Below are 17,703 nucleotides of genomic sequence, written 5' to 3' on the forward strand. Positions count from 1 at the left end.
AGTGACAAACAACTGAGACCACGGGCCTCTTCATGCTTTGTGTGTCAAGAAGTACCGTGCCCCCAAAGCTGTGTACCTGGAAGGGAACACGAGGGCAGCATTTGGTCACATGCATAGGCAGATAGGTAGCTATACCTCCTTTCACTTATATGTGATCACTTGAGAGGTAGTACAAAAAACTCTCACCGACGAAATGGCACATTTCTCTTCATTTAGACACCTACATAGCAGATGTGTAGCACAGAAAGACAGTAATAGATACAGCTGGGTACCTACCTATCTGGAGAAGTAATTTCCCAACTTCCGCCTCTTATAGATCCTCGTCGGCAATCAGTCACGATGTAACCAAAAACAAAGAACAAATTAAGAATGGAAGAAATAACCGTTTTTAGACCAGCTGCTGACCCGCGGTTGGTGGCGTCTGCACGTCTCGATCCATCTGCACATCTGCCGCCTCCGGGAAATCCTTCAGATTACCTAGTACTTAGGTACATTAATACTGGCACTGTACCAACTCCAAACCTTAGGAGACCGCAATTGACGCTTTACCGCTATTGCTGTCCTCCCCCAAAAATCCCAGCCACTCGTCCAGCGTCCAAACGCGCTAAGAGCAACCTCTCTCACTCACCTTAATTTCACTCACCTTAATTCCACGTCTCACATGCCAACAAGTTGTTTGCCTACCATCATTATCTAGGCTATTAATAACTGAATGAGGGGAGTCAAGTATATGGTGGTAGCTTGAGATGTGTTGTGCCTGGCGCTCTTAAGATGGCTTCCAATTTCTCCATTGAACCGGTAATGCGGTTTGTAGGCGATAGCCAACCGGTTAAGCGGCCCAAGGTAAGTGCATGTACTTAGAAGAAGCTGTGCTGTGCTGAATTTTGGCACCTGGTATATTGAATTCTGGAGAAAAAAAAAAAAATAGAAGACATAAACCCAAGTTTACAGTCGTCGATCAAAAGCTTACAGTCTATCCAAATAGGAGTTCGCGTGCTTCTCTTATGATGAGAATCATGAATACCGCCCCGATGATTCATCCATAAAATACTATTATCCTCCTCAGCTTGGAGCGGATTTGTCTCGTGGATTCAATACTTTTGTGAAGCATGACGATTCCAAAGCTGAACATCTCGACAGCTTGCTGAAAGCCATCGTTTCACATGAGCAAGAGACTGGAAGCAAGATAGATGCGAATATAGTCACATGGAGAGGCATGATGACCAAGGTACTTACTATGTCCTTTGCACCTTTGCATCTTTTCATCTTTACAACATTCAATTCCTGATTTATTCGCCCCAATTAAACAGCGGTATTTGGAACTCACAATTGCTTGCGCTAGATATTGGCTGCGCCGTTTGAACGATTTGACGGGTAGCAATCCACCCATTTCAGACCTCATCGTTTAAAATCCATCTGACATATAGTAGTTTTGAAATGAATGCCACTTTATATCAGGTATGTTCATTCATAACACATTCACTGATTTTTAGTTATATGTTTAACCATGGCAAACTGTATAGGGCACAATGTGTGTGACGCGAAACCAAGTTACCTACTGGCTAGCTGCTGACTCTGGTATAGCTTCATCGAAGAAAACCATGAGAGCAAGATGCTCTCAAGACAAAACGAAGACCGTGGGAAGCCTAGAAGAGGACCACCTCTCGATGAGATGCAGTTTTGGGGTGAGCATCAGCATTATCTGCTGCCATAATCAATTACTCACTAACTCATTTACAGGATATAAATTCGAGACGCTATCCACACTTCCATCTACATGGGCTGAGACATCAAGAGATTTTATTGAAAGCCGCGAGAGCCAAGTCGTCAACAACAAAGAACAGTACTGCTCCATTGTCCGAACAGGTATCGGCAAGGCTGTTCTCTGTCTGGGAGGCGAAGTCGACGCAAGTAAGTCTCTTATAATTTTTTTTCACCGTTATGAATATATAGATGAATGCCGAAGCTAAAATGTAATGCCAATCATCAGTATGGGACTCCAAGCCCCAAGAAAAAGGAAGCCCGATTAACTGGGTCGAGCTCAAAACCACAGCCGAGATCCGCCACGGCGGCGACATAGAAAACTTCCACCGTAAGCTCATGAAGTACTGGATCCAGTCCTTCCTCTTAGGTGTCCCAAAGATCATCGTCGGCTTCCGCACACGTGATGGTATCCTTGTAGATATCAAGGAGATTGAGACGCACAACATCCCGCAGACAGTAAATGCACGGCCGAATCCAGCCTGGAATGCGGATATCTGTGTCAATTTTGCAGCTGCTTTCCTAGATTGTAGGTGTTTCTTTTCTTTCTTTTCTTTCTTCTCTATTCTTACCAAGTTTATCAACAGGGCTTATGCAGACGGTCAACGACGAAGGCGTCTGGAGAATATCCCGACGAGCGAATTCACCCATTATTGAAGTATATAAAGTAGAAGAAACAGGTCATGGAGATATCTTGACAGATGAGTTTAAAAATTGGAGGATCAAACTAGGGCTCGATTCAACGGAGTCATGAAGCTGTCGCGAAATACAATAAGGAGTGGGATTGCCCACTTGGAAGGGACTGATTGGGAGGGACTGATTGGAAGGGGGCAAGCTTATTCTACAAAGAAGACATAATCACGTAATATTACAACACCTTACTGTTATATACCACATCAGGCCAATTTAACTGTCAAGTGCCTTCACGCCATGACAATTATGTACCTATACAGCATATATACATTCATCTGTGTAAAAGAGATCGATTGTAACCAGCCTACCAAACGCCTTTTCCTTCAATCGCAACAAATAAACAAAAAAATAATGGACAAAGAAGAATAAATAAGTAAATGAAAAGGAAGAGAAGATTAAGAAGAAGAGTGAAAAAAGAAGAAAGAGAAAAAGAAAAAACCAACATGGAAGAAAAAAAGCAATGGTTCACTTCGCCAATATCAAGGCCCAAGCCTGTTAAAACATTCGTGGATCCTAAACGCCCCTCATGCCAGAGATAGCTCATCATCCTGCGGCTGGTATCGGTATGCAAGCTCATTATATCGCATATGAAATCGTACAAGTCGTTTTTATTGACTTTGAGTTTCTTACCACGACAATCCTAACGATATCGCTCCATTATCAAGTTCATTTCAAATCGTATCATCCAGAAGACGCATGTACTTGTCAGTTCTTGGGTCTGGATTAGATAGCTGGCCACCGGATGCGCAAACCATCTGCCCACCGATTGTAAAGTACGTCTGATAGCTGCTTGCAGTGTTCCATGCCTAACTGCGTCTCTCGTCCGGGATACTTTTCTTCGATTGCTGCTTTATCCTGCTCTCTGAGAGACTCTTTTGATACTGGCGATTCAAGCTGGCGTCGGCGTTGGGTTCGGAGGTGAGGGCTTAGCACTAACTTGGCCGGGCTCGCTGATGGAGTAGAGTTCTTAACAATCACCGTCCCCTGAGAAGCACCGTCATTCGGGATCTTTTGCACAGACTGCCGAATTACTGCCGCGTTAAGTTTGTTATCTTGGCTCATGGCGGTGACAAGGCTGTTCATGAGGTGGTACGTTCCCTCAGGATCAACGGCGTCCAGCGCCGCAAAGGCATCAGATAGCTTAGCCAGCGCTTCGCGCTTCTGCACCGTTGAGGCTTGCGCATGAAGCTCTGCAAGCGTAGGCTCTACTGCCTTAGAGTGTAGCCTCCGGCCTAAAAGGGCTTCCTTACTCTGTGGCTCGGCCGATGGAACCACGGGTGGAGGAATGTTCTCATCGACAAACACATCGTCATCGGGAGATGCACTCCTGCTACCACGCATACCAGCTGAGCCATCCGACGAAATTCCTCGAAGAAGGCGCATAGTCGATCCCGAATTTCCAAAAGACGTATCAGGCTGAAGAGGCCTCTTTGGAGCTACTATTGAGCTTCGAGGCGATCCATTAGCGTACGCTGAAGGAACTTGTACGATGGAGGGAGTGCGCCGGACTGTCGATTTCCGGATAGTGCTTGTGGCTGGAGACGAAGATCCTGGAGAATCCTCTTTAATATCCATCTTGCGAAATCCTTCCTCAGCTGCTGCAAATATAGAAGACTGTTTCCGCTGCTTAATAATTGGCTGCTTCGGTAATGCCACCGATTTCACGGTATCAAATACCCATGCTTCATCATCGCCGCCCTTGGTTGAAATAGGCTGCAATGTTTCTTGGTAGTAAATCGGATGCTTTTGACGATTCTGATTTGCATCCCACATCTGTCTCTGCATTATAAGCTCCTGAAGAGCCTCAACTTTGCCGGCCGAGCGAATAAACCTGTGTCGAAGCAGTTCCTTGGCATTGGGTCGCCGGCCGCACTCTTTAGTGAGACACTGAGCAACAAAGTCTTTGAATTCTTTGCTAAAATGGCCCTCCAATCGCGGTGGTTGATTTTTGGGAATTTGAAAAAGCACCTTCATTGGGTGGATGTGACAAAGAGGAGGTTCTCCGTTGGCCATCTCCATTGCCGTGATGCCCAAGGACCAGATATCCGCCTTGAAGCTGTACCCATCTTGCTGGATCACTTCGGGGGCCATCCAGAATGGAGTGCCGACAAATGTATTCCGCTGAGATTTGATGTTTGTGAGTTGAGCGGCAACGCCAAAGTCAGCCAACTTCACTTTGCCGATATCCGAAAGCAGCACATTGGCCGCCTTGATATCGCGATGGATTTTACCTTCCGAATGCAAATATTGGATTCCATAAAGAAGCTCGCGGCAAATGATGGCGATGTGGGTTTCAGTAAAATTTCCTGGTTTCAACTGCAAAAGGGCCACTGATTAGGGATGGGACACAGAGGGAGGAGAAATGGCTATAAAAAAAATATGGGTTTGGCTCACCAAGTCCAGACAGGATCCGCCACCTAAATATTCCATGATAATCCATAGCTTATGTCCTCGAAGGAACGAGCCCTTATACTGGGTTACATAAGAGCTAGCGCAAGTGCTGAGGACAGCAATTTCGGCTTGAATGTCTTGAATATCATCGTCGCTAGATTCAAGATCAATCTGCGCACATGAGAAGGTTAGTCGGACGAGCCCTGTTTGACCGAGAGGAAGCAGCCATTTAGTTGACCAAAAAAGAGCAAGTCTTACATGTTTGATAGCCACAGTCTCTCCAGTGACCTTGTCGATTCCCTTGTATACCACGCCGAAACTTCCACCTGAAGCCCCTGAGTTAGCGATGCGATCCACGACAGCGCATGAACTGCGGATCACCGATGAGACTCACGGCCTAGTTCCTCTAGTACCTGATAGCGGTCCGCAAGGCCCTCGTCATCCGCCATTTTTGGCGAGCCCCAAGCGATATTGTCTGCCTTCTTTAATTTGGCCTTCTAGAAGCCAACACGAACGGTCAGGGGCTGATCCTGGGAATCGATATTCGCTTCTGTCAGTTCGAGCAAACGGGTGGGACTGGCCGCAGACCTGGAGCCGGCAAAAGCCAAGAGCGATCGGATCAGGAAGTGTCAACGGTCGAAGCCCTAAGTTCAATACACAGGTCGCAGCGCTCTAAGTACCTCGCCGGCCAAGTACTGGAAGCAGTTTAATGAGTGGTCGGTTGTCCGGGGCAGTGGAGCCACGTTCAGCTAGGGGTAGCTTTTGTTTACAATGCTCCGCTTTGGGATAGCTTTCTTTGAAGGTTCCGCCCAGAGTCAGTCTGAGCTGGATCAGAAACTGCCAGGAGGTACCAGCTGGGTACTAAGTTAAGCTCGGCCCAGTCGCTGGCAATGCAAATTTAGGTTGTTGCCGTGGTTTGCGATTGATGATGCGGCACGTGCAGCAGAAAATAAGCAAATGCGCAGCGCAGCGCGGCTGAGATAAGATGAGATGAGATGCTGAGGAAACGAGGATCAACAAAGATGCAGCTGCTGCTCTGCTCGTCGGCGCGCCAATGCACGAAAGCAATGCGTCAATCCTTTCAGCTTCTGCAGCATCAGCGAGCTTGTGCAAGTCGACGGAGCACTGCTGTCGGTACATACAGGTACCTCGCTCTGCGACAGCGCTGTCGCACCTGTCATTGGATCGTCATAACGGAGCTGTCCGGCGCCTAGTACGTAATTCTTACACCGTATGTTGCAGCGACCAACTGCAGCGACCAACTGCAGCGCGCACAGCAGCCCAGCGGTCGCTGTGGACGGGCGGCATAGAGGCTCTGCGCTACGCTGCAGCGCTGCAGCCGTCGCCATGGAACCGCGATCCCCAGCCACCCGCCGGGCCAGATCTAGCTCGCCATTGGCGCCTGGTTTTCAGTTGATCCATTAGCGCCATGCACCGTGCGATGGCGCTAACACGAGGGGCCGCCCTCCCTTCCGCCAGCCACAGCCAGAGTTGTCACGGCAACGCCCTCTGCCCCTCTGTTGTCCCAGCGGCCCTTGCAAGGCTTCGCCGGCAGCTTTTCGTCGGCCAGTCCCGTAGTTCCCAGCCACCGGGGAAATGCTGAGAAGCGGACCTCCAGCTGCGTCCATGCCTTGCTGCAATCTCGCTTGATGCAGCAGCCCAATCCAGCGTCCACGATACGCTGCAACACAACACACAGCCTTGTTTCCGCCAGACCAAACAGTCTCGGTGAGCTGCTCGTTCTCGTACTAGTCTGCCCTGCCTGTACACAGAGGTACTCAGGGCCTGTGCGTTGCTGTACTTGGATGCTCCCTCGCTGAGAGACCGCAGCATTCCAAGCTATCGGCCGAGCTCACCCCCGTTTGACATCAACACGAGCCTAGGCTACCATGCTTTTTGATACCGCCGCTGTATCGCTCATTTTGAACATGCGCCGTCTGTAAACTTTGGGCGTCTTTTCTTTCCAAAGCTTTTACCAGCCTCACCGGTCGATATCGCGTCATCGGGCTGCGTTCGAGGGCCAGCCTGATTCCATTTGGCGAGGCGGCGAGGACCCGAACGCGTCGATTCATCAGCTGCCCACACCTGTCGCCCGACACTTTGCTCTGTCAGACAAGGGATAAACAACGACGGGGATAATTTTTCCCTTGCCCTTTCCCTGCCTTTTCTTCCTTCTTCTTCCTCTTCTCTCACTCGGCTGCTCTCCCACGTCCTCAGAGCTGGTCAATTAGGCGACACGGACGCGGCACAAACGTCGACACAATGGCGTTATCACCGCCGCCGCTGCCCTCGCGGTTTCCCTGCTGGTGCCGGGCCATCTATTCTTGGGGCGGAGAGGTTTGTGAATTGGTGGTGTGGCACTAACATGCGCTCAATTGCTAATATCGGTGTGCAGTCAAAACGCGATTTGGGATTTATGGAAGGCGACTTGATCGAATGTCTGAATGCTGGAGACGGCTCGTGGTGGGTTGGCAGGCTGTTTCGAGATCGGAGGACCGTTGGCTCCTTTCCATCCAATTTCGTCGAAGTGCTACCAGAGGATTTTCGGCCAACAAAAACACCGAGCCCGGTACCGCCTAATATAGCAGCGTCCGCATCCAAGAGTGTGCCGCAGAAATCGAGAACTTTCCGGAAACCATTTGAGGCCTATGCAAAAGCACCGCATTATACAACAGCGAAACAGCCAGAAACATTTCGAGAAACGCCGAGATCGCGGGTGCAGGATAAACCGTCACGGGAGGCGACAGTATCGTCACGATCGAGAGGAAACTCGACGCCGAATCCAAGCACTGCGCTTGTCCTGGCAAGAACCGCCCACGAAGATATTGCTCGCGCGCCTTCTCCTGCGCCTTATCCAGCCAGTAGCTATGGATCAAGAGCTCCATCACCGGCACCCTCCATTGGTCGTCCACCAAGTCGTATGGAAAATATAGCGCGAGAGGACTCTCCACCGCCTCCACCACCTCCTCACAGGCACGTTGCGCGGGCAGATTCAACTGATGCAACACAAAATTACCAGTCAATATCAAGAGCCGGCTCAACGGTTTCGTATAACCCGCGGGATATCTCGAGACCAAGCTCTACCATTTCCTATAACCCAGCAGATATAGCGAGACAAGGCTCGACAGTTTCCTATAATCCAGCGGATATAACGAGACACGGCTCTACCGTCTCATATAACGCGGAGGACATAATACCAAGGCACGGCTCCGCTGTTTCATATGAGCATTATAAGCCAAATCAACGTCCTTCCAATGCCTCCTACACCGATCTCCATAGCACGTCAAGACAGGCGTCGTATACTTCATACGACGATGGTTATGGAAACCAGAGAGACGGATATCACACACCTAGGGGTAGCGGCTCTCATCGGCCGTCGATGGAGGGGAGCCATATGACGCCGTCACCGCTACGCGAAGCCATGGATGGAGTGATGCAGCAGCTGGATCAATTGGAAGGCATAGGAGGGAAATCGCCCGAGAGAGTGTACGATCCCTGGTCTCCCGCATCTTTTGATATGGTGTCCCCAACACCGCCACAGCAAAGACAAAAGTCACGGCAGAGGACCAGGCCTCTGACGTCAGTAGGTGTCTTGAATCCCGACGAAGGCTATGAGACTTGGAGCGGAGGATCTTCACAAAATACTTCGCAGCAAGACGGAAATCGTGAAAAATTTTACGACCCGTCCCAGTTGAGCAATTATGTGGAAAGAATGGAGAAGCAGATCTCAAGAATGCACCAGCATAGCGTCAGCATGCCAGAGAACTTGGATGACGATAAACCTCCGCCTCCACCTCCCAAAGGCCAGCCTTACCCACGGCCCAAATCGTCTGCTGGATCAACGGTCGGAGAGTTGGTTTCGTTTGACAAAAAAGCGCGTGGACGAAGATCGGTGTACGATATGATACCGGGCATCGAGCGTACCAATACAACCAAAACCAATCAGACTAATGCTTCAACTGGCAACCAGAGTAACAGTAGCTCTTCGACGCAGAGCAGCGGTAGGACGCTGTGGAGTGGTGTTTCTGCTGGCGGATTTAGTTCTACGAGCGCAGGAAGCTTAGCTCGGACGGCCCACCGTGCTCAAAGCGCACTTAGTATGCGCAACGATGAAGGCGATCGGCCAGATTCGCCATTTACAGGCGTGTCCTATCACAGCAGTCATGCTAGCAATTTTGCTGGACATGGAAACAGCATCGTGCGACCAATTTCTCAGGTAGGCTTTCACGAGGAACTCACCCCTGGATTAGGAGGTCTCGTCGCGCCCAAGTCGCCGAAAAGGAATATCTTCAAGAAGATTTTCGAATCAGCCAAGACAGGCGTTGCTAGTAATCGGGGAAGCATCGCCGCTGGCCACATGCCCATTGTGAGATCGTCACCCTTTTCCCGCTTGCAGCAGCCACACAGTGTGTCTCCAGGAGCAAGCATGGCCTCGTTAAGCGGCGCCCGATCTAGGCGCGATGCTGCCCGAGAAATGGGCCTTGGCGCCGGTGTTGACTGGGTCCAAGTCCGGCGTGATGTTAACCGATCTAATTCAATCAGTAAGATCGAACGGAGCGAGCGAATGGAGCGCTGCCAGATGCAAGACCACCCCACCCTCAACCCCATCGACGAGCTCTATGAGGGCATCGAAGGCGACGAAGGAGCAGATGGCATGCCAGTTCATAAACCAGAGAACTACCATATGATTAATCTTTCTCAGGTAGACAAGAATTCCCGCTATGTGAAAGAACCGCCCCCGGGAACAACAGTGGCAACGCTCGCTCAGACTTATATCTGCAGGCCGTACAGGAGCGACCTGCAGCGGCTCCGAGCAATATTCACATGGGTTGCAGAGAAGATCTGCTGGGAAGAGGATTTCGAGGGCGACGCCGATACCCAGCGAACAATCCAGGCAAGGAGAGGATGCGCAGAAGAATATGCCATGCTTATCATGGAAATGTGCTCCGCAGTTGGACTGCACTGTGAAGTCGTGAGGGGGTACCTAAAAGCTCCCGGCGATGTACCGGACCTCAATGTGATGCCCAGGTCGAATCACTGGTGGAACGCAGTCATTGTTGACGATGAATGGCGCATGATCGATGCTTGTCTAGCAAGCTCCTCCAATCCCAAGCGCGCTCTTTATTCAAGCCTGAGCGGTCCGTCGGCAGACTTCTGGTGGTTCCTCGCGAGACCGACAGAGATCTGCTGGACGCATGTGCCGGAGCACCACGACCAGCAACATATTGTGCCCCCGGTGGCCTATGATACGCTATTAAATCTGCCATGCGCATGCCCGGCGTATTTCAAAAATGGAATCGAATTGGTGGACTTTAACACCAGTCTGACAAGAATAGAAGACCTTGAGATGGTCCACATCATGTTTAACGTCCCGAGCGATGTTGAAATCGCAGCCGAGGTAGAAGCACGGGCTTTCTCCAAGGATAACGATGGCGACCTGTTTGAGAGTGGCGATGTTGTCAAGAAGAAGGCGTTGGCTCAGGCTGAGTGGTTCAACGGCGTGAAACGCTATACGGTAAAGGCGCTACTGCCTGGTGATGAAGGCCAGGGCGTATTGAAGGTTTATGCTGGCAAAAGGGGTTTGATGCAGAGTATCAAAGACATTCCTCATCCTCTGGCCTTTACTCTCCCCATCCTCCACACTGGCGAGAATCCGCCATATGAATTCGTCACACGACATCCGACCCCTCACGCACAAAGGCACGATATCTATGTTGTCCAGCCCCAATGCCAGCAATTGGCTCTGAATAATACCTTTGTCTTTGCAATCAGACAGCACCCCAGCTCCCTTTCAAGTAGCGCACAATCAGCTCTCACGCCGGCATCAAATCCTGGGTCGACAAGCCCTGTGCCTTTTGCTCGACCATCATCTGCAATGAGCGTCAACGCTTCTAGTGCGAGCGGCTCCTCAGCTAGCGGCACTGTTGCAGGAAAGAAGCCGGCTAAGCTGGCAATCCAGACACCAGGAGGCAAGATTCTCCGTCTTATGAGGAAAGAGGACCGCAAAGGGATCAGCGTGGGATCGAGGACCCCAGATGAGGAAATTAGCGACGGCGGTACCTGGGAGACAATTATCAAGTGCTCTGAGAAGGGCATTTGGAGAGGCTTGGTTCTTGCAGACCGCACCGCCCGATGGTGCGTATTTGCTGAATGGACATGCGTTGGTTAAAAACACGAGTACGAAGTACGACTTATTGATACCTTGGGCCATTGGGCCTTCCGCACGAAGCAAAGAACGAAAAAAGAGTGGTAATTTTGGGTGGTATATGGTTGCATATGCATGTCACGGCGTTTGGCTTCGAGCTGTTCATTTGTTTCATTTTTATGGTTTTTTTTCTTCTTCTGGTTTTTGTGTTATGACTACCGGAGAATTGGGTCCGTTGTCATGCGTCAAAAGAAATTATGTTGTTCACGCTGCAATGTATGTCATGTAACTTAGTTTTTTTGAAGGTGCGGCGAAAGAAGGGAAAGCCGTAGCTCAAACTACGTATACTTATGAATTATTTGAACCTTGTTTTAATACAACCATTATGCCTTACGTCTCGATCTCAAGATATTGTGACTACCAATGTATGGAATGTAGAATGACGACAGAACCTCAGAGCTAGCAATTATTCTGCCTAACTTGATACAAGGCAACAAAATGACGGATCTCTCCCCTTTTTTTCGTCCTTCAAGATGCCAGATCTAGCGGCATCCGGCATGGCGTAGCATTCGGGGCGTCCAAAGTACTCCCGGATCTGCGCAGTAACAAATTGGCGGGCCGCTGAGCTGAGCCAACCATGTGATAGGGCGGCCTTTTTTTTTTTTGTTGGCGCGGCGCGGCTGATTCACACAGTGGGCGTGTTCCCGCAACCGTACTTGGGACTTGGGACTTTACAACGTTCAGCCTTCCAGAGTTTCGGAGAGTCAGAGGAGGAGGAAGTCCCAATTTCTTTTCTCGCTTGTGTCCCTTTTTATTTTATACATCTTATTGCCACCGCGACGCGAATAATTCGCAGGCCAACGCAGTTATCGAGTACACAGAGGGACCAAGGCCATTTTCTAAGCGTTTCGAGCCGACGACATCACGCGCGCTCAACTTGCGTCCCGCACGACACCTCGACCAAGCCTCTGAGGAGAAACCCCCCCCGTTCGAAAGCGACCGATGAACTCGACCAGGAAGACAGCATGAAACTTGGTCTGCGCCGGGCTTCACTCTCCTACCAGCAAGACCAGCGGCCGATGCTGACGGTGCGATGTCGTTCCGAGGGACGCTGCCTTCGGGACAGGCCTATCTAGGCCACGATGAGCAGCAGCAGCAACAGCAGCAGCAACATCACCACCTCAATCAGCATCACCAGCAACAGCAGCAGCAGATGTACGGCCACCCGGCCGGAGGCTACCATTTCCCGCCGCAGATGCAACAGCAGATACCGCAGCCACAAAACCAGCAGCAGCAGCACCCGGCGGCGTTTCAACACCATGGCCAGCAGTCCATGTATACCGGCGGCATGGGCCACGAGCAGCAGTTCTATCACCACCAGAATGCGCAGCCTCAGCCTCAGCATGGCATGTACATGCAGCCGCAGCAGTTCCAGCAGCAGGCGCATCAGCACCAGCCGGCAATGTCGCCATACAACGTTGGCTTCAACGGATATCCCGATTACAATGCTTCAGCGCAAGTCGGAGGCCACCAGGGCCATCATTTACAACAGGCAGCGAACCAATACCTACCGCCGAATAATGTATGGCAACAGCATCACCAGCAGCCGCAGCAACAACAGCCTCAGCGCCAGCAGATGACACCACAGCCGATGCAGCACCAGACTCTACCTAACCAACATCTTCCACACCAACCTCTCCCTCACCAGGCTTTGCAGCAGCAGCAGCAGCAGCAGCATGCGATGCAACAGCCTCTCCAACAGGTCCATCGACAACAGCAACACCATCAACCGTCTCCGATATATCATACTCAGTCGCCCGCGCCGTCTCTTCCACCACAGCCGTCGCCTATTCGAGCTCCCGCACCGCCGCCTCCACGACCGCAAGCTACTCCCCAGCCGCCACAATACCATTCACCTGTGCCTCAGCAGTCGCCTCGGATAGAGCAACAGCGACAGCAGCAAGGAGAGCAGCAGCAGCAGGAGCAGCAGCAATATCGACAGCCTACTCCGCAGCAGCAACCGCGACAGCCGTCGCATACTCCTGTGCCTCAGCGGCAGACTCCTGTACCCCAGCAGCAACCTCCTACACCTCAGTTGCAGCCTTCTATACCTCCTCAGTCGCAAACTCCCGCGCCTCAGCCCACCCAGAGCGTTGAACAGCCTCAGCAGGAATTACCTCCCGAGCCTCCGCAGCCTCCTCAATTTGTTCATCCCTCAGAGCTCCAGCAGGAACCGGTGCACTATGTCAATCTCCAAGATATTCAAAGACAGCCGTCGATTACCTCTTTGCCTATATCAACGGCGAATTTATCGAATATACCGGTCGCCAGCCATGAAAAGCCTAAGGAGTCTATTATCAAGCCACCGCCTACTAGTGCAGCTACAATTAAGCAAGAGAAGCAGGAAGATGGCTCTATACCAACTCGCGTACTTCAACAGGCCCCTGATGTTCGCATCAAGCCCAGCCCACACTCTTCAATGACAAACTCACCTTCGCTGTCCATGAGATCTCCGAGCATCACTAAGAAGTCACCTGCTATAACACCTAAACCTCGACCTCTTAACACAACACCCTTGATGATTGCCGTTGCGGAAGAGTGCATCGAAAAGGCGCGAATTGCCTCGCACGATGTAGCCATGGCGCTATGTCCAAATCAAGTGAGTGAATACCAGGAGTTAATAGCAACGGCGTTGTCATGTCTAGAGTCTGCTTTGCAAGGCAACAACCAGCTTGCGCCACGAGAGGAGGCGCGTGTACGATTACGATATGCTGCGCTCTTACAGGAGGAGACGGAAAATTTAATGGAGGCAGAGACGGCTCTGGCAAAGGGAATTACGCTTTGCGACAAGGTAAGTGAAGACGGTGCAGACCCGATGTTTGATTAATTTTCTTTGGCATGTATAGCTGACATGAATCAAACGATTAGCACCGTCTGATTGATTTAAAATATTGCATGCAATATCTCATGTTGAAAGTCTTATTCCAGAGGAATCATAAAGCGGCATTAAAAGCGGTAGACGGTCACATTTCCAATTGCGAAGTGTAAGTGAATATTACAATCCACTCCCTTGTTGATTGGAATCAAGTCTGACAGGACATGCAGATTTAAACATGTACAGTGGTATTATGCCTTCCGGTTATTAAAAGCTTCCTTTTATCTCAGTGTTGGAGTAACGGACGCTGGTGCCCTCGACAACATACGATCCATTCAGAATGTCGCCAATACTAGAGGCGACACTGCGCTCTCTGTTCTCGCCTCACTAATAGAAGGTTTCACTCTTCTCAAGACGGCCAAGGATGGCAATATGGAGAAGATACAAACCTGCATCGCACAGGTCGCCAAATACCAATTTGACCCATCAGTGCAGATCACGCAGCTCACCATGTTGACCCTGCTACTGGAGGTTGCTGCAAGCCTGCATCATCAAAATCCGGACCACACGGCCCAGAAATTACGGCAGTTGCAGACATGTCTAGATGACTGCGAGGACTGGCATAATGTCAAATCTGATTTTCTGGTGCCGGTCAAGAAGGAGCTGTCTGCAGCCAAGACTGTAAGCGGCGATACCCAAGCGATTCTCCGCCTGGGCGAGAGCGAGGGCGATATGGATTTTTTGGCCATGACATTTATGACTAAAATGGAGCTGCGGTCGCTCGTGTACGTGCATTGCAAGATGACCCTTTATTACTAGTGAAAGATTCTTCTAACATGTCTCTAGATTTACCATCAGCGGCTTGGTCAACTTTCATAAGCCTTCATCACAGGGGCGCAGGTCAACGGAGTTTTTCAAAGAAGGCTTGAAGATCCTAGAAACATGTAATTTTAACTACCCAGACGCATTTTCTCTCTGTACAGATTCAACTAACTTTCTCTCCCCAGGGGATTCTTCAACGGCTGGCATTCCATACGGCGCCCCTGTTCCTCTAAATATAGCGATCAAGCAGCGGGCCTGGCGGATAGAGGCTCAAGCTTACTTGAACGTTCTCTTAGGATTGGTGGCTGCGAGTCACTGTCAATGGTCAAACGTTAAGCAGATGATTCAAAACCTTCAGTCTTTTGTCTCGCCCTCAACGCAGCCTACCGTGAAACTACTCGCCATCTATCTAAAGGGTGTATATTTCCAAGGCATCGGCCAACTCCAACAAGCTCTCGATATCTTCTTAGACAACCGATTTGCTGTCCAGCAACAGGGAAGCACTGGAATCAAGGCAGGGCATCAAGAGATTGCACTTCTTGCGGGACTGAACAGGCTCTGGATCATGCAGCACCCTTCTTGTCGAAATGATCAGATAACGCAGGATTTGATCGAGCAGCTTCAGCCTCACTGTAATAACCACACCAACATTGATCTCCGGACCGCCTGGCACAACGTTATGGCTGCCATAGTAACCGACCCTCCTCAACAACTCAACCAGCAAAAGCAGCATATACACGCCGCCATGGCAGGCTCCAAGGTCACTAGTAATGTACTAGGAGCTGCTGTTACGTTGTGTATCATGCGCAGCCGCTTCTTTGAAAACGTCATCGGCGAACAGGCTCTGAAGAGCGCCCGAGCGGCAGCTAAGCAAGCACAGAGGAGCGGCAACGTCCTGTGGCAGAGCGTCGCGGATGGCATGCTGGCGCAGTCGTATGAGGTACAGGGGCAGAGAGACGAGGCCAAACAGGAGTGGGATAAAGCAACAGAGGAAGCTAGAGACGCGTTTTCTCGAAGTCTATGATTTAATTAGTGAAAAGGCATTGTGCATCAAAAAAGCAGGAAGCAGATATGGTTTAATTTTGCAATTATGGCGGAGAGAATAATGTTTTGTAAAGGAGGAGTTGACGGGCATATTTGGTACTGCTATTTGATTTTGTTATGTTAACTGGTTTCACTTAAACTTGATCTTGACCAGGAGGAGGAGCATCAGTTGTCGAATGATTATACAGCGAAGGGGTCCTGTTATATACGAAACAACAGAAAAAATCTCCTGTACGATACCTGGACGTAGAACATGGTCATTATTATACTTCTGGGAGGGAAAGGAATCATATCAGGACGCTTATATAGATACAAGAAAAAAACAAAAAGAGTCCTTAAGGGAGTAGTCTTCAAAAATACTTCTCTCCCCTTTTTTTAAATCCCAGACTATTAGAAGTTTTGATGGTATTGTGTCTAAAAATGGCTTTTTGTTCGCCCCTCCTCTTGCCTAATTGAAATCAATGTCCGCCTTGTCCAAACCAGATATTACATAAAATTAAATGCTAGAATGCAGAAAAACAAAATCCGTGATTTGCCTCAACGGCGACCAAAGCCTGGTGGAGGCTGGAAACCTGGAGGTGGCATGAATCCAGGGGGCGCTGGAGGAGTCCCTGTTGCTCCTGGAGGAGGTATGGGAAATCCAGGAGGGGGGACTGCTGGGAAACCCTGCGGCGGAGGAACTCCCGTGGGAGGACCACCGGAGGGAGGCCGGAAGCCAGACGGATGGAAATCTGCAGGGTTCGTGTATCCGCCCTGGATTTGAGGAGGTCGTGCGGGCAGGCCTGAGGGAGCTGGTGGGAGGGGAGCTGAGCCTCGTCCGGCGCCAGGGAAGCCATTGGGAGGAGGGTGGCCGGCGCCGGGGTTGTTATAAGGAGATGGTCCGCGTGGAGGAGGAGCAAAGCCGCTGGGCATGCCAGCATGTGTAGGCGTACCCATCATGGGCGGCGGAGCTCCAGCAGGGACGCCTCCCATGGCACTCGAATCGAAGCCTGCCGGAGCAGGTGGGGGGACTGCAGAAGCTGGAGGAGCGGCGGCGTTGGAGCTCATTAGGAAAGCTTGAGGAAGCGGCTGGGCTTCGGGGAGGATGTTTCTTGACTTGGCCTGCGCCGCCAATGCTCGCTCGGCCTGGTCACCGTGTCTATCTCCCTTGCCGTCCTTCTTGAAAGCGTATTGCACAGAAACCTCCTTGCTGAGGATATACTGTCCGTGCAAGTTGGCAATCGCAGCATCACTGCTCTCGAAGTCGCCATAGCTGACAAAACCGAAACCCTTGCTCGCGCCGCTATCTTCTCTAGCCACCTTGGGGATGCTCAGCAGCGGCCCAAAACGGCTAAACGTATCGTATAAGATCTTTTCGTCGACCATGGGGTCCAGGTTTCCGATAAACAGCTCGGCTCCAACCTCGGCGGACCGCTGCTTGTCGGCGCTGGCCTTGTTCACGCGGAGGGACTTGCCGTAGAGCTTGATGCCATTCATGACATTGGCAGCGTACTCGGCATCGGCGGGGGTACGAAACTCAACGAACCCGAAGCCCTGGTGGGTTTGGGTGACGCGATCGCGAGGCATGTGGATGTTGTGGATGGGGCCCATCTGGAGCATGATTTCGTAGACCATGGCGGAGGTTGCGCGCTCGTCGATGTTGCCGATGTAGACGGTGGCCTCTTTGTCTTGCTCCCTGCAATAGAAGAAAGGTCAGCATACGTTTAACAATACATTAAAGCTTAGACAATCAAAAGAAAATAATAAAGAAAAATGGGAGAGAAGCAGCTCGAAGATTTAGGAGCTGCTCAGAGGAAAAACCTACCAATGCCTATTGACAGCCATCTTGAAGGATTGTAGGCCGTGGCCTTACAAGGAATAGCGAAAGAAGCGAACGTCTGGTATCAAACGCAGGAATTGAATCTTCGAATAGCGCTGAAAAATGGAATCGATAGTAGACGATGGCGTCAATGTCGTTCGTCGCGTGTCATGC

The 17,703-nt window shown here is 50.6% G+C and overlaps 4 protein-coding genes across 4 annotated transcripts; 2 read left to right on the plus strand and 2 right to left on the minus strand.

Annotated features, from left to right (window-relative positions):
- Positions 1-228: 228 nt before the first annotated feature.
- Positions 229-2,673, plus strand: GGI43DRAFT_25839 (decapping nuclease). Its single transcript, XM_083200946.1, has 9 exons — positions 229-843; positions 986-1,228; positions 1,343-1,374; positions 1,431-1,458; positions 1,524-1,531; positions 1,585-1,685; positions 1,741-1,911; positions 1,991-2,290; positions 2,349-2,673. Exons 1-9 carry the CDS (start codon positions 772-774, stop codon positions 2,513-2,515), a joined length of 1,122 nt encoding a protein of 373 aa, XP_083066426.1. The 5' UTR covers positions 229-771; the 3' UTR covers positions 2,516-2,673.
- Positions 2,674-3,085: 412 nt separating this feature from the next.
- GGI43DRAFT_25866 (kinase-like domain-containing protein) lies at positions 3,086-5,596 on the minus strand. Its single transcript, XM_083200951.1, has 4 exons — positions 5,240-5,596; positions 5,104-5,171; positions 4,849-5,016; positions 3,086-4,770 (listed from the first exon to the last, which is right to left on the minus strand). The coding sequence occupies exons 1-4, from the start codon at positions 5,292-5,294 to the stop codon at positions 3,178-3,180; spliced, it is 1,884 nt and encodes a 627-aa protein (XP_083066427.1). The 5' UTR covers positions 5,295-5,596; the 3' UTR covers positions 3,086-3,177.
- Positions 5,597-7,107: 1,511 nt separating this feature from the next.
- On the plus strand, positions 7,108-15,711 carry GGI43DRAFT_419978 (cohesin loading factor-domain-containing protein; the record flags this gene model as incomplete). Its single annotated transcript, XM_083207752.1, has 12 exons — positions 7,108-7,182; positions 7,241-7,448; positions 7,521-7,763; positions 7,947-8,142; positions 8,179-8,428; positions 8,462-10,980; positions 11,882-11,977; positions 12,015-12,085; positions 12,127-13,841; positions 14,112-14,650; positions 14,712-14,761; positions 14,873-15,711. 12 exons carry the CDS (start codon positions 7,108-7,110, stop codon positions 15,709-15,711), a joined length of 6,801 nt encoding a protein of 2,266 aa, XP_083066428.1.
- A 557-nt stretch (positions 15,712-16,268) lies between these two features.
- On the minus strand, positions 16,269-17,555 carry GGI43DRAFT_419979 (uncharacterized protein; the record flags this gene model as incomplete). Its single annotated transcript, XM_083207753.1, has 2 exons — positions 16,269-17,406; positions 17,536-17,555. 2 exons carry the CDS (start codon positions 17,553-17,555, stop codon positions 16,269-16,271), a joined length of 1,158 nt encoding a protein of 385 aa, XP_083066429.1.
- Between the last annotated feature and the right edge of the window lie 148 nt (positions 17,556-17,703).

The sequence above is a fragment of the Trichoderma evansii genome (genome assembly GCF_050947405.1).
Source record: "Trichoderma evansii strain SZMC 28006 chromosome Unknown GGI43scaffold_1, whole genome shotgun sequence".
In the NCBI taxonomy this organism is placed as follows: domain Eukaryota; kingdom Fungi; phylum Ascomycota; class Sordariomycetes; order Hypocreales; family Hypocreaceae; genus Trichoderma; species Trichoderma evansii.

Bases quoted from the DNA above. Each gene is read 5' to 3' on its own strand.
- GGI43DRAFT_25839 (XM_083200946.1), top strand. From the start codon at position 772: ATGGCTTCCAATTTCTCCATTGAACCGGTAATGCGGTTTGTAGGCGAT. The intron at 1,375-1,430 runs GTAGCAATCCAC...GACATATAGTAG, and splicing joins CCGTTTGAACGATTTGACGG to TTTTGAAATGAATGCCACTT. The intron at 1,686-1,740 runs GTGAGCATCAGC...ACTCATTTACAG, and splicing joins CGATGAGATGCAGTTTTGGG to GATATAAATTCGAGACGCTA.
- GGI43DRAFT_25866 (XM_083200951.1), bottom strand. From the start codon at position 5,294: ATGGCGGATGACGAGGGCCTTGCGGACCGCTATCAGGTACTAGAGGAA. The intron at 5,172-5,239 runs GTGAGTCTCATC...CAGGGGCTTCAG, and splicing joins GGTACTAGAGGAACTAGGCC to GTGGAAGTTTCGGCGTGGTA. The intron at 4,771-4,848 runs GTGAGCCAAACC...GCCCTTTTGCAG, and splicing joins GCGGATCCTGTCTGGACTTG to TTGAAACCAGGAAATTTTAC.